Consider the following 14,924-nt stretch of genomic DNA (forward strand, 5'->3'; position numbering starts at 1 on the left):
AATGACGATATGGACTCGAGTGAAGCTTCCCTTCCTATTCCTTTCACCTTATTTCACCCCGAGAAAAATATTTGTAATAATCAGTGAACTATCTTCTTTTTTCTCTGTTAAGTTGGTGAGATATTCAAAGAGTAGACACAAAAATATTCACCTCCATTCCAACCAAACTTGTGGGGCAAGTATTTGTCCTTTCTCTATGCCCCAACCCCTCAATCCCTCTCCCAATCCACAATTGGCGTCAACTTCAACTATCTTTACTAACATTGCAGCCGGCCCCAACTATTTATTGTTTTCCTATAATTAAATGTCTGGATTTGTTTGTACACATCTTAACTATTCTACTGGATACTTATTATTTTCTTCGTTTCAGTTTATGTGAACCTATTTTATTTTTGGTCCGTTTCAAAAAGAATATAACCCCTTTCTGAATTTGAAAACAATTTAGCTTAAACTTACAATTCTACCCTTAATGAGAACTTTTATAACCACACAAATACTCTAGCCTCTTTTTGACTTGTTTAGGACCATAAATTCTAAAAGTTTTTCATTTTTTTCTTAAACTCCGTACCCAATCAAACAGGTTCACATAAATTGGAACGGACGGAGTACTTTTTATCAGTATAGAGATTAGGTAACTCTAGCTACCTAGACTTAAGTAGATGAGAAAAAATTATCCTACATTATTTTACCTCTACAAAAATTGAACCTTGATCTCTCATAATTTTTATCGGATATAGTACATCCTTGGGTGCAGCCGTCTCCAACTATTCATGCAACCTACAAATTAAGCTATGATATCTTACCCCCTTCCCCTTCTTTCTCTTGTTCTGGAAGGGGGTGTGGGCCCCTCATGGGATAGGCTCCCTACTAGTAAACGAACACACGCTTGTATAGTACACGTCTTAGCATGCTCTTATATACCCAAACATTTCAAAACTTGAGCAAAAAATTCCAAGTGTCACAAGTTTTGATACACACTTGACACTGTTTATTCCAACAGAAAAACGAATGGCTTCTTGGTTTGAAAGACACAAACTGCAGAAACCCAAAGAAGTAGAAACTCCTCCAAGAAATTACAAGAATAGAGAAAAGAAGCCAAAAAGCTTTGATGAATCCATCTTGATACCCCAAAAATCTCCAACAACTTTTGCAGCTATTAATGGTTACTCTTCCTTATCTTCTGTTTCCCATTCCTACACATACACAAATGAAAAGAAACCTCATCCTCTTCCTTTGCCTTTGCCATTGGATTCACCTCATTTCTCTACAAGATCAAGTAGTGGATCTTCCTCTACTTCATCTGATCAGTTCAATGATGATGAAGAAGAACAAGCTCAAGATCACTTGTCATTTAGTCCATTCAGGTTTGTTGAATCTTTCCTCTTATTATTGCCTTTTTCTGTAAAAGGGTAAATTATCTTTCTTCTTCTTTTTCCTTCTTTCATTTCATGGTTTAGGGAACAGGATGTTTTAACATGTTATAAAACACTGCACAGGAATAAGTACAATGATTGGACAAGAACTTCAAATGAGAGTTCAAAGTCTACCTCGCCAACATATCCATTGTTATGGGGAAAGATTTTGGATTCTCCAAATGGAAAACAAGAAAGTTGTAATCATCCGCGCCATCCTCTTCCTCTTCCTCCTCCACCAAATTCTTCTGCTAAATCAGTAGGGCAAGCTCTCGAGTCCAAATGGAAGAAAGGAAGGTTGTTAGGAAGAGGAATATTTGGGCATGTCTATGCTGGATTTAATAGGTATCTCATGACTTCCACTCATCCTATTTTACATCTTTGATCTTTCTGAATTGAAGTTCTATCCTTGATAGTGTAAATAATAGCCAATAATATTTATTCAATATGGTCGCTAATAAGGTAACTAAACAATATATCTTTATGATAATTTTTAATTGTACCCTAATAAAATTAATTAAATTGTTATAATAAGTTAAATTATGTTAATCGTGTAAAAATCTATACGATGCCAAGGTATATGATTTAAATATTTTCATGTTTATGTTCTTTATTGGTAGTACCAATTTAGTAGAATAGCTCTTGTCTCATCGGCCCGGACTCATCAAAGATAATGTTACTGCCTCGTCTGTACCGGGCTGCCCTTTACTGTCCACAATTGTTCTATTGGTCATTTTCCTTCCGTAACTTATGCCGGTTGTTGTCATAAACCATAATTCAGAGGTCTGTCCGAAAGTGGTCCATTTCTCAAAGATAATAAGTATTCCCTCTGTTTCAATTTATGTGAACCCATTTGATTGGGCACGGAGTTTAAGAAAAGATAGAAGACTTTTGAATTTGTGGTGTAAAATGAGGCACATATATTTTGTGTGGCTATAAATCATTGCATAAAGGTAAATTGTTTCCAAATAGGGAAAGAGGTCATTCTTTTTTGCGCGGACTAAAAAGAAAATAGGTTCACGTAAATTGAAATGGAGGGATTAATAAATAACAAGAGCTAAGAAAAGAAAGAAACAAAAGAAATATCAAAGAAAGTGAGACCTCACTAATAGCTGTAACTTTGTTTCTGCAACAGTGATAATGGACAAATGTGTGCTATAAAGGAAGTAAGAACCGTCTCCAATGACATAACATCAAAAGAACGGCTGACTCAGGTCTGTATATTTTATACTCACACAAGCAATTTTAGGTGGTCTTTCATGTTTTTTTATCAAATCTGAATGACTGATAATAAGCTAGTAATTTCTTGGTTAAACAGGAGATCACATTGCTCAGTCAATTCTCCCATCCAAACATTGTACAATACTATGGAAGTGAATTGGTATGACCCCTTTTGTGTTTTTTCTTTGAAGAAGCAAAAGCAAATGGTTTTTTTCATATTATAATGAAGTAAAAATAAACCAAGTGATAATTGACAATCTTGTTACAGAGAGGAGACAAATTGTCTCTCTACTTGGAGTATGTTCCTGGAGGATCAATTCTCAAACTACTTCAAGAATATGGTCCTTTTGAAGAACAAATTATCAGCAGCTACACTCGAAAAATTCTCTCTGGATTAATCTTCTTACACGAGAGAAACATCGCACACAGGTAAAAGTTATATATAGCTAGTTGATATTATCAGAAGAATTTTTGTTCTGTCAAGATCAATATATTCTCCGTTTTTGTTACTTGGCAGAGATATTAAAGGAGCAAACATACTAGTAAATGCTAAAGGTGAAATCAAGCTTGCAGACTTTGGAATGGCTAAACATGTATGTATCCAGCAGCAATATATGAACCAAAAGCGTAACGATTTTTAGTTGATTTCCATTCTATAAAAAGGATATATTAATTCATGTTTATATTTGGTTTTCCAATCTCAGATAAACACATGTTCTTTGATGACTTCTTTCAAAGGAAATTCAAATTGGATGGCTCCAGAGGTAATTTTCTCAAGAATTTGTTAAATGGTTTATTCCAACATCTTTTTCTCTGTTTCTTATTTCCTGAAACCTTTCTTGTTTCCAAATATTATATCAGGTAGTACAGGATGCAGGATGTTCCAGTGTTGCTGTAGATATTTGGAGCCTAGGTTGTACTGTTCTTGAAATGGCAACAGCTAAACCTCCATGGGGCCAATATGAAGTATGACATATTCCCTTACTCCTAAAATGAAACTACCCAAAGAGAATGCAAAGACTGACAAAAATCTGAACTTAATTTTTTGGCTAGTTGGATAAGGGGAATACACACGTCATTTCTAGTTGTTTCGCAACCAAAACAATGAGAATTGTATCTCAACTTTCATTTTTAACAGTTCCGTTTCTCTTTTAGAGAATTTCTGCTCAAATATCGGGGTTGTCTGAAAGGATAATATTATGGATCATGATATAACTGGATTGTGCAAATCTTTTACTGTATCAGTTGAGACTGATATGTCTTATGTGGGATTAACAGGCAGCTGCATTATTCAAACTGGCACATGGTAAAGACAGTCCTGAAATTCCCAGAAACCTCTCAGATAATGCAAAGAATTTTCTGAAACTTTGCCTGCAGAAGAACCCAAGTCGCCGGCTGACAGCTGCTCAGCTGCTACATCATCCATTTGTTCAGCAGTAGTGGTGAGAATAGTAGGTCACACCCCATCTTAATGAGAATCCATCACTAATCAGCCAATTTAACGGTATGACTGGAACTTCTTGGTTCTGTATTTTTGAACGTAAGAAAGTAGGACAGGATTGGTAATGTTTGCGAACGTGTTGCAGGTTACAGACACCATTACACGACTGAACAAGTTGCTCGCTTGGATCTTGAAGACAGGTTGAGCAAGACGATAATGAACAAGAGTTGCTATTCAAACTATAGCAAGATGGGAAGGAAATCGATTGGAGAAATGAGCCTCAAGAACTAAGCCAAGACATAACAATATGAGCTAGTCGCTGGTGTCAAATTTAAACAGGAGATATCTTCCCACCACATACGACCCAAAAAGCGGAAAAGAGAGTGCCTTTTGAAGCGCCAGTCGCGTAAGTGACAGGAACAGGCCAAGTCAAAAAACCTTGATATTCATATCAACAAAAGAAAAGCGCCAGGTGCACCCCTCGGTCGGATCATCCAATTCGCTCCAACCACCATGGATCTTTGGTCAAAACGGCAACCCTTTGGTTCGGTTTGGAGAAGTGGGTGAAAGATGTATATCCCCGCCAGAGCATCAGTTGAGATAAATTCACCCTCGTGGTGGCATCACTTGCTCAGTTCCACTCAATTCAATCATGGATGACAATAAAATTCTCATTTTAGACGTATAGCAATCTAAACTCGATCATTATCAAGAATTGTACAAGCTTAGTTCACTAGCTAGGATATACCAGATGGTATTAACAATAATCATTGTACAAGCTTAGTTCAATCCAACAATTACTGGTCAAAACGAAAACCAGTTCATGTACAATAAAGCACCACAATATACCTGTTAGCCAAACAAAATACCTCACAGATTTCTTAACAAAAATTCGGCCACTATCAATGCATAACACAACATGCCTCACTTGTGCAGTATCAGTCCTGACCATTAGCAACAGTTGCATCAAAACCTGCGGAAAATCAACAGTGTAACTTTTAGTAATTATATTGTTGGAAAAATGAAAAAAGGGGGGAAGGGGGACAAGAAGATCAAAATATGTACTGAAATATAAGCTTACAATTTACTATGGCTCAACTTAATGCAGATAATGGGGACCATTTATGCACTATTATCTACCGTGTTACATTACAACAACCAAGAGTCATTCTGCATAAGGAATCCTCTTAGCAGAAAGATAAATTCTAGCTTGAGGAACCATTATCAATATGATTTAGACCATAATCTGGTCATTAAGCCTCAGCTCTAACATTGTAGTATTCTGTCCACTGCAGCAGCCTACATGTAGCACATCAATGTAGAAGATAGATTAATGGCTAGTCTGAATAAAACAGCCCTCTGTTATGATTGGAGATCATGGAATGATGCCTATGCCTTCTCCGCAACATCAGATATATCATTAGATATTTTCAGTACCAGTATAGACACCAGATTCAAAAACACATTACTCAAGATTACTGGGAGGCATCAACATAAAGGCATTTTGTGCACACAAAGAGGAGCAGAGACAAGAGAGAGATATAGATAGTCTTTTTTCACCTTTTATCAATTGTTAAATATAATAAAATTCAAAACAATCAGACTCATTGGTAAATTTTCTTTACCAGCATTTCTCTAAATTATTTTTCCTTCCAAGTTTCTAGGTAGAATATATGTCTTCAATCATATCAAATGCAGGTTGTCGCTAAGGAAAATTGTACCAACCTTAAAAAGAATATTCTTTAAGATCAGCCTTCGAGTCTCCAAGTTCCAGGTCTGCCATACATTCTTCCACTGTAAGTGGAGGGAGTTGCCTAGTTTTTCGCCTAAGATTATGCTTATGCCAGTCACTCTTAAAATGCTCTCTGTATTCTTTTGAATCTCCTACAACAGTGTTGCAAGTAGTGCACTTGTTCAGTTTTACTTCGCCCTCGGAACTCCCAGTTTTGGCAGGTTTGTTCAGTTTTTCTTCTCCCCTAGAATTGCCACTTTCTGAAGAAATGGTCTGCTTTTGCATTTTCTCACTCAGCTGAAGGACTGAACCTGTAGAATCCTTCCGTAAACTCGATGGCTCGTCCTCGTGATCATCGTACTGATCAACAAAGGTATCTCCTTCCACATGTACATTGACTGCAAGAATTTCCAACCTCCCCTGTAAATTCCTGATCAAGGCATCACAGTCCCGGAAAAGACTAGGCTCAATCTCACAAATCTGAAACACAACAAGTAGACGGGTAGTTAATGGTAGTTAATTACCACGAAACAAACAAATGCAACTGTGCTAGTTAAGAGCGCATGAGAGCAAGCTTGTCCACTCAGTCAAAGATATTAAACTGCAGTTTTGACCTAAGCATACCATGCAAAATTAGTTTGCCCACCTCAAAGCATTCATATTCTCATCACTCATTAGTTTGGTGAAACCAGGATTCAAAAGGTTCCTCCACTTCTTATTAATGGATGACACCATTCGACTTGTACAGATGGCAGAAACTGTGCTTGCTCAAGTTCATTAAGCTTTAGAATAAATGAAATGGTATTTTCATGAATGAAGCTCAAGTTGGGTTCAAAGGAGAGGAATAATAAAGGAAGAAAAAGTGAGACCTAACAACTACTCTTGACGCCTCCTGCTTCTATTGATAAGCAAGAATACAGGGAGCAGTGTTTTTTCCAAGAGAAAAGCCTAATGAAACGACGAGGCACATGGGGCTTCAACTGAAAAGCGAAAAGCTGAGCACACAATCTATTAAAACTACAATAACTCTAATACTAACTCAAGAACTCAATTACACATTAATAGAATGTAATCGCAACAAGGCCCCAAAGAGGTAACTTCAATGCAAAAAACATTTTTATTTTCGATTAATCAACATAAAAAAATCATTTGCAACATTCAAATTTGTATTTAATTGGTTTAGAACCATAATAACAAAGTAGAAAATCCTTTCCAAAAAGAGTAACAAAGTAGAAAAAGAGAAGACTAACAAAAGTAGCAGATGAAAAGAACTTGCATACTAAGCAGAAGAAAAAGAAAAGAAACATTAGTGTTTGAAGAAGAGAAAGAAGAAAGAAATATTAAAAGGAGCAAAGAAACAACTAGTAGAATATATTTAAAAAATACAATCATTCAATATCGTAATTTTCATTGGCAATCATGAGAAACAAAAATATGGATGGTATGGCCTTACACTAGTTTGGGTTCGCCATCAAAGGTGATAGTGCTATAACACATCAAAATGCCTATTCATAGTGAGTGTAAAAATTCAATGCAATGTGATAACTTTGACCCCACTATAACAAGCATTTCTGATTGCATTCAAGAGCTGATCTTTAACCTACTATTCGGCTAACTCGGTTATATTACATTGGTAGCAACACATTTTTTTCACAGGATGCTTGCGCAGGCAAAGACACAACTGTAAACCAGAAAAGTTACCTGCTGTGGCTCGTAGGATGTAACAACCAGAAATGGCAGAAGGAAAAGAAAGAAAATGAGGTTAGGGCTTTTAGTGAGAGAAGAATACTTAGGAGAATACAATAACATGTAAGGGATAATAAGGTGATCTACTTGGTCAAACCAAAATAGCTTTAAAGCTACAAAGCCATAAGTTGGGAATATCCTACTCACGCCTTTTGGTTTATTTTGGATGGTCTTGGCTTAAAAGCACTTGTGGTGTCTGCCAAACACAAAAATAAGCCAAAAAGTGCTTTTAAGCTGGTTTGACCAGCTTTTAAGCCAATTCAAACACCCTCATACTCACTGTTTAGGTCATATTTAATGAAACTGGCTTTTAAAGTCAACTTGGATCAATGGCCTTCACGGCTTCACCATAAAAGAATAACAAAATGTTCATCCGGAAATGTAACTCTAACAACCAAGGTCCTGAATAGATTAACGATATTGCAACTAATTATTACCACAAACGACTATGCACAGACCTGACTGAACAATTCCTAAGATATTCTAAGCCGTTGACAAGTTTCAATAAGCTTTAGCCTTTGTAAACCAACTGTTAATGAAAGACATTCAACATTCATCTTTGATCTATAAGAAAGAACAGAACCTAATATTTATGTCTACCAAGTATCACTAACACATGTTAAAAAGAATCAACCACATGAGTATTATGCTGCAACAAAAGCAATTATTAAATGATTTAACAGCTGACAGTTAATAAACCATAAGTTATCAAACCATATAAACTAGAGATAGAAAATCCATCCTTTTCTGCCAATAGAAGTCCCCCCCCCCCCCCCCAAACATGAATCTATTCAAAATGTGAAGTTGACCACATCATTCAAGGACCGAGAATCTGAAGTAATGAAACAGGATGATAACCTTTTTTTGAGAATGGTAAGAAGAAACAGGATGATAACTGATAACATGAACAACCTAAAAGATCTCATACAACATCGTTGACACCCACAAATACATATAACCGGAAGTCAAGAGAATGAGACACAAAAGGGCATGAGAAATGGATTAAATCTGATACGTGTTTTTTTTCTTACCTCGAGCTTTCAGATCTCTCTCTCTTCGAATCCCTAATGTATTTTTTGTGCTCAGCTGTTCCTTCTAATTGATCTCACTTTCAAAGGTGAATTTGAATTAAGTGGATGGAGATGACTCATCAATGCTACCACAGTTGATTGATTATAAATTATTTAAAATCACACAAAGCATAAGGGAAGTAGATGCATTTACTTCTGAGGTATATCAGATTCCTGTCAAGCTCATAGGATTAAAAGAATGTGCACTTGGGATATCAGATGCCTGTATTTCCAACAGAAAGAGATGGGATCTCAAATTCTATAGAAATCACTAGTCTTAGCTCCAGGACAGATATATTTAGAATGAAATATTTCGGTGCAAGTATTATTTATTGTTCAATTTCTTTAATATTCTGAAGGTAGGAGAGCATTTGGATAAAGATAACATCCAAGAATAATTAGTACAGTATGAGGCGTCAAATGTAGATGTCACTTACTATGGAGTGCTGACTTCCAAATTCTTCTCTTGACACAATGGAGGCATTCCATTCCTTCAGCTTGTCCAACACGGAAGGGCTCCTCTGTTCCGGTACATGTATCCTCAGCCTCATGGGAGCCCGTTTAATGGGGTAGTGCTTTTGAAGCTCCCGGATGACCTCTAGTGCCTGCAGAAGTTAATAAACAATTTGCAGGATATTAAACCTAAACAACTAAAATAACGAGTTTGAAATCCTAGCAAGAATAAGTATAGCTGTTACCTGTTTCTTTGAGCTGCTATTTGGATCAACAGCAAAATGGATTTCATGCATCAGCCGCTCAATCATGCTAATTGTATATGGACGCTGAGTTTCAGGATTGATTGTCTTCTGCATAACTATAGTAGCAATATCCCTGAACTGACTTGAAAACTGTGATTCCCTCTCCTTTCCTGCAACTTGCAGCTCTCCTTTGTCCAAAATCTACAACATAGGAAACATTTTCTACATATATAACCATCGAATCTTTCTCAGCTATCCCCAAGCGAAAAACAAAGAGTTCAAGAGGGGTGGAGAGTAGGGTGAAATATGAAATGCTATTTAGTGGCACTTATTTAAGCAGCTCACGTTACTAGATATGCTCAAACAACTTAATGGATAATCCATAACTGCTTGAGTGATGTATCTAATGTAATGTGTAAGAACAGTTTAAATGATTAAACCATAGGAAGGGCCCTTTCTATATCCGACAAATCACAAGGAGCGGCGGAGCTACCCTTGTCCAAGGGGAGTCAATTGACCCCTTTGCTGGAAATTACAGCCTAGATAGGTCCAAAGATTTTTTATTGATACATGCTATATGTTGAATCCCCTTGGCTTATTTACTTCTTTATATTTTGACTCTCCTTAGTGAAAGTTACTTCTTTATATTTTGACTCTCCTTAGTGAAAGTTCTGGCTCCGCCACTGGTCGCAAGTTCTGAAGTTTGTGACATACCAATCAGTTTACATGAATAAATACTTTCAGTGTTCTAGGGAAAATAAGCATGCTATTTAGTGCAAGTTATTTAAGCAATTTACATGTTAGGCATGATTAAACCCACTACCTTCATTATATGTTAGGAAACAAAAGATGGAAAAATACAAACCTCCAGGCAGATTTTGGACTGATCATCAGTTCCAAAAGCAGCAATCAAATCTTTAGACTTAGCAAGTACACCCTTTGACACATTTGAGTATACAGTTTGTGACTGCAACACTTCATCCAAGTCTTTCTCTCTACACCACAAATAAACTTCCAATTTCAAACTAATAATTCTATTTTGTTTCTAAACATACAAACTTTAATTACAAGGTCATAAAAAGAAAGAGGAAAAAAGAAAACTTACACGCCAGAACGCCACGAGAGGACTTTATTCTTATAACAGGCGATTTCGAACCGGTTACCGTGCTTCTTGAGACGCACAACGGCGACATTCGTAAGTCGCTTTTGGCCTATCGGCTGTACCAGTGTTTTCGACATCTCTATCGTATTTGCTTCTATTTCGTCTGTGCTTCTGGTAAGTTCGTCGAGGCTTTGTTTCGGAAAAGGGCAAAAACGGCCGCGGAAAGGAGAAGAGTTTTCTTTCAAGTTAATCCCCCAATTTGCACATATTCATGTAGGTGTCATTGCACAATTAGTAACTAATTAGAGATGTCTTCCCTCTTTAGTCACTACTTAAAATATATTTACTCTTTAGTCAATACTTAATAAATCTTTATCCGTCTGGACGAAAACACTCTTATGCTATACATAGGTGTTGTGTAAAATATTAAGGGCATGGGGTGTCCTTTAACTTCATGAATGTTGTATAAATATTAAGGACAAGGTGTCCTGTATTTGTACCTTCAGTTGTTAAACTTTAGGATATCATATCCTTAACTTCATATGTGTAATGTAATGTTAAGTACATGGTGTCCTTAACTTCATGTGTGCAGTGAAAATGTTAAGGACATAATGTCTTTAACTTGTATTTGCACCTTCTCTTGTTAAACTTTAGGACCTCGTATCATTAACTTCATATGTGCAGTGTAAATGTTAAGAATATGGTGTCCTTAATTTCATGTGTGCAGTGTAAATATTAAGGACATAGTGTCCTTAACTTTATGAGTGTTATGTAAATATTAAGGACATGGTGTCCTTAACTCATGAATGTTGTGTAAATATTAAGGACAAAGTGTCATGTATTTGCACCTTCCGTTGTTAAACTTTAGGACATCATGTCCTTAACTTCATATGTGCAGTGTAAATGTTAAGGACATGGCGTCATTAACTTCATGTGTGCAGTGTAAATGTTAAGGATGTCATGTCCTTAATATTTACACAGCACTCATGAATAAAGGGTAACAACGTCTTTTCGTATTAATTTTAATAGAGTAGTGGCTATTTTTGCTCAACATTAAAAATATTGGATAAAAACTAAATATCATGTTAAAAAATGGCTATCCCACGCCATTTCTACTATTCATGTACTAGTTACGTTTGGCATGTGGTGCATCCGGGCCCAATTATTAAATTTAAAATTTTCTTGTTATAGACAAATTAGTCAATGTACAAGTTTAAATTTTACCCAAAATCATTTTTCTTGCATAATGTGTTATTGCATTCTTGCCAAAAAATATATTCTCAGCTATTCGGTCATTATTAGTGTAGACAATAAATTTGCGTCAAAAAAATAATCGAGACCAAAAACTATTGCAACAATTATAGTATTTTATTTCAAATAATTTGAGCATTACAATCTATATGATTCCTCTCGTTCTTCTTTCCAATAGTAAATAAATTCAAGGGCCTTTGAGCTTGATCTTGAATCTATATTTGTTGTCACGAACGATGATTTTGAATTCAACTAGTACGAACTTTGATTTGAACTTGTACTCCTTGAACTTTGAATTGTTCTTCGTTCTTGAGCTTGAACTTGATTTCTTGAACTTGAGCTTGATTGCTTGAAGCTTGAAACTTGAAACTTGAAACTTGTAGAGAAATTTGAGGCGTTTGATCCACGAGCTCTCAAATAATATTTCAAAATCAATATTAAATTCTGACACGCCGACGATTTCATATTAGCGTGACTTCACCAAAACTTTTGTATCTTGATGTAGGAACGTCGAAATCACGAACCATTTGATTTCTTGGAAACTAAACTTCAAAATCTAAAACATATCCAAAATATAAATTTTAATTCCTTAAGGATAGTTTAGATAATACTTTGAAATCAACATTAAATTCTGACATATTGACGATTTCAGATTTGCGCGACTTTACCAAAACTTTTGTCTCTTAATGTAGGAACGTTGAAATCAAGAACTATTTAATTTCTTGGAAACTAAACTTAAAAATATAAAACATATCCAAAATATAAAATTTAATGCCTTAAGGATAGTTTCAGATAATATTTTGAATTTAACTTTAGTTTCTGATATGCCAACAATTCCAAATTAGCGCGACTTTGCCAAAACTTTTATGTCTTGGTATGGAAGCCTCGAGATCGCAAGACGTTTTAGTTGCCAGAAATTGAAATTCAAGAGCTTCATTCTCACCAAATATCTTGGGGTCAAGTCTCACTGAATTTGAAACTGCGTGCCAGGTAATCCTCCTTCTTATACTTGTATTCCCTTCTGATGCCTCTCTTTCCTTCCCCTTTTTTTCTTAGGGGAGACGGCAGATTTTTAGACAAACAACCTTGAAGGTTTGGCAAACATGAAGACATAACGAATCTTTGGGCTTCAATGCAAATACTTAGTAGCCTCCTAAAAGACTATAATCATTCCAATTAAGATACTAATTTACCATAGAGATTTGCCCCCTTTAAATCAAATGGGATCCAAAGTTCAATACAAGAATGGTATCTTAGCCTGATTTTCAAGTGTTGATTGAATGGATTACATTCCATCATAGTTCAATCGAACAACGATTGGGACACTATGTATCTTTTGAACTTATGCGACTGAACTTAGAATGAAACTCCAAGCTGCCTACGTACCTCGGTGAAGAGGATCAAGTCATACCGTAGTTCAGAATGGGTGAGTTTTTTTTTTTGTGTCCTAACTTTTGCCTAGGCCGCCTCTTTCGAGGTTTTCAACCTAGCAGACTCTTATTTTTTGGGTGGTGGGCCGTACACAGTTTAGACTCATGCGGGCAAGGAGTGTATGAGCATGCAGTTTAGGCTCGTGCGTCAAGGAGCGTTGCAACTTCAAGGATAATACTTCTTCAAAAACTTGCCATTGATAGGGCCAATTCTTATGCCATCTGTATCAACGAGCTTGTAATCCCCACTTGAGTAAGTTTCTTGTACGATATATGGCCCATCCCATTTTGAGGTGAACTTCCCTACAGGTTTATGAGAAGTAATAATGGGTCTTCGTACGCAAATGGCCAGGATGCAACAGTCGGGTGCAACACTTCGAGAGGCTGATGAATAAATTTTGCATGGAATTGGCAAGCCTTGCATCTTTGAGCATTGTCAAATATATCTTTTACCATTGTCGACCAATAGTATCCCATCCTTTTTATATGGAAATGGAGCTTTGGTCCAGACTGTTGTGATCCACATACCCGAAAATGTGCTTCTTGCAAAGCTTGGAGTGCTTCATCTTCCCCTAAGCATCGCAAAAGTACTCTCTCAAAAGATCTTCTGTATAGAGTATCTTTGTAGTAAAGGAAGCGAGGTGCACGATGGCGAATTTCAGTCCTTCTCCTCATATTTTCTGAAAGTATCCTGTAGCTCAAGTAATCGATAATGGGTTGTCGTAATTCTTCCTTTTCAGCTTCGGAAACAGCGACAAGATGCTCGAGTTCATTTTCTTCACTTTCACCCTCATTTGGCAGCGACACTACCCATTTTTGTAATAAAGAAACTTGCGCTTGATCAGGCAGGGTTAACGATGAAGCTAGGGCAGCTAAAACATCAGCCTTCTTGTTTTCTTTCCTAGGCACATGTTGAATAGTCACATCACCGACCCACCCCATTTAATTTTTAGCATAATCATGATATAGGTGTATTTCAGGTTTCTTGACCTCGTAGCTATCCAAAAGCTGGTTGATCACTAATTGAGAGTTGCCAAATACTTACAATTGCAACTGCTTTATTTCGACAGCCATTTCAAGTCCAAAAATTAATGCTAGATACTCAACAACATTGTTGGAGCACAGTTGTGTCAACGTAAAAGAATAGGGCAGAACCTCACATTGAGAAGTGACAAATATTACGCCAGCACCAGCTCCCCCGCGATGTACAACACCATTAAAGTACATCTTCCATGGAGGGTGAACTCCAATGACCATTGCTTCTTCATCAGGTAGTTCGTTAGTTAGCTCTCAATCATCAGGCATAGGGTGATCTGCCAAGAAGTCCGCTAACGCTTGTCCTTTTATAACCTTTTTAGGGATGCACACAATCTCAAATTGTTGAAACTGGAGGTACCACCTTGCTAGTCGATCACTAAGTACAGGTTTTGACATCACGAACTTGATGGGATTTGCTTTAGAAATGAGACGAACGACATGAGCTTGAAAGTAGTGTTTTAACTTTTGGATTGAGAAGACTAGCGCCAAACATAACTTTTCGATTGGCGAATAATTCAGCTCATTTGGTGTCATCATCCTGCTCAAGTAGTAAAAGGAGTCTTCTTTCCCTTCACTATTATCTTGGGTCAACAACGCTCAAACATACCTTTCTTGTGATGAAATATATAGTATCAACGGCTTTCCAGGTATATGGGCTGTCAAAAATAGAGGCTTCATCAAGTAAGTTTTAATACTTTCAAAGACATTGCTACAAGCTTGGTCCCACTTGAAAGGAATGCCTTTGTTCATGAGGCGACTGAATAATTGGCACCTCCCAACTAG

General features: G+C 36.6%; 3 protein-coding genes across 3 annotated transcripts; 1 reads left to right on the forward strand and 2 right to left on the reverse strand.

The window, feature by feature from the left end:
• The first annotated feature begins 949 nt into the window (after positions 1-949).
• LOC104116350 (mitogen-activated protein kinase kinase kinase 3-like) lies at positions 950-5,049 on the forward strand. Its single transcript, XM_009627187.3, has 10 exons — positions 950-1,364; positions 1,497-1,757; positions 2,548-2,626; positions 2,731-2,793; positions 2,902-3,062; positions 3,151-3,226; positions 3,338-3,397; positions 3,495-3,599; positions 3,912-4,137; positions 4,220-5,049. The coding sequence occupies exons 1-9, from the start codon at positions 1,009-1,011 to the stop codon at positions 4,071-4,073; spliced, it is 1,323 nt and encodes a 440-aa protein (XP_009625482.1). The 5' UTR covers positions 950-1,008; the 3' UTR covers positions 4,074-4,137; positions 4,220-5,049.
• On the reverse strand, positions 4,758-10,660 carry LOC104116351 (uncharacterized). The gene is made up of 6 exons (XM_009627188.4): positions 10,426-10,660; positions 10,186-10,315; positions 9,321-9,521; positions 9,060-9,227; positions 5,800-6,286; positions 4,758-5,047 (listed from the first exon to the last, which is right to left on the reverse strand). Exons 1-5 carry the CDS (start codon positions 10,557-10,559, stop codon positions 5,801-5,803), a joined length of 1,119 nt encoding a protein of 372 aa, XP_009625483.1. The 5' UTR covers positions 10,560-10,660; the 3' UTR covers positions 4,758-5,047; position 5,800.
• A 2,746-nt stretch (positions 10,661-13,406) lies between these two features.
• On the reverse strand, positions 13,407-14,360 carry LOC138910084 (uncharacterized). The gene is made up of 2 exons (XM_070201306.1): positions 14,149-14,360; positions 13,407-14,004 (listed from the first exon to the last, which is right to left on the reverse strand). The coding sequence occupies exons 1-2, from the start codon at positions 14,358-14,360 to the stop codon at positions 13,407-13,409; spliced, it is 810 nt and encodes a 269-aa protein (XP_070057407.1).
• Positions 14,361-14,924: the final 564 nt, after the last annotated feature.

Source organism: Nicotiana tomentosiformis, chromosome 4 (genome assembly GCF_000390325.3).
Source record: "Nicotiana tomentosiformis chromosome 4, ASM39032v3, whole genome shotgun sequence".
In the NCBI taxonomy this organism is placed as follows: domain Eukaryota; kingdom Viridiplantae; phylum Streptophyta; class Magnoliopsida; order Solanales; family Solanaceae; genus Nicotiana; species Nicotiana tomentosiformis.

Bases quoted from the DNA above. Each gene is read 5' to 3' on its own strand.
- LOC104116350 (XM_009627187.3), top strand. From the start codon at position 1,009: ATGGCTTCTTGGTTTGAAAGACACAAACTGCAGAAACCCAAAGAAGTA. The intron at 1,758-2,547 runs GTATCTCATGAC...TTTCTGCAACAG, and splicing joins GTCTATGCTGGATTTAATAG to TGATAATGGACAAATGTGTG. The intron at 3,600-3,911 runs GTATGACATATT...TGGGATTAACAG, and splicing joins CTCCATGGGGCCAATATGAA to GCAGCTGCATTATTCAAACT.
- LOC104116351 (XM_009627188.4), bottom strand. From the start codon at position 10,559: ATGTCGAAAACACTGGTACAGCCGATAGGCCAAAAGCGACTTACGAAT. The intron at 10,316-10,425 runs GTAAGTTTTCTT...TTTGTGGTGTAG, and splicing joins CTCTCGTGGCGTTCTGGCGT to AGAGAAAGACTTGGATGAAG. The intron at 6,287-9,059 runs GTAAGTGACATC...GTTGTGTTTCAG, and splicing joins TTGGAAGTCAGCACTCCATA to ATTTGTGAGATTGAGCCTAG.
- LOC138910084 (XM_070201306.1), bottom strand. From the start codon at position 14,360: ATGGTCATTGGAGTTCACCCTCCATGGAAGATGTACTTTAATGGTGTT. The intron at 14,005-14,148 runs GTAAGTATTTGG...ACATGTGCCTAG, and splicing joins GAAATAAAGCAGTTGCAATT to GAAAGAAAACAAGAAGGCTG.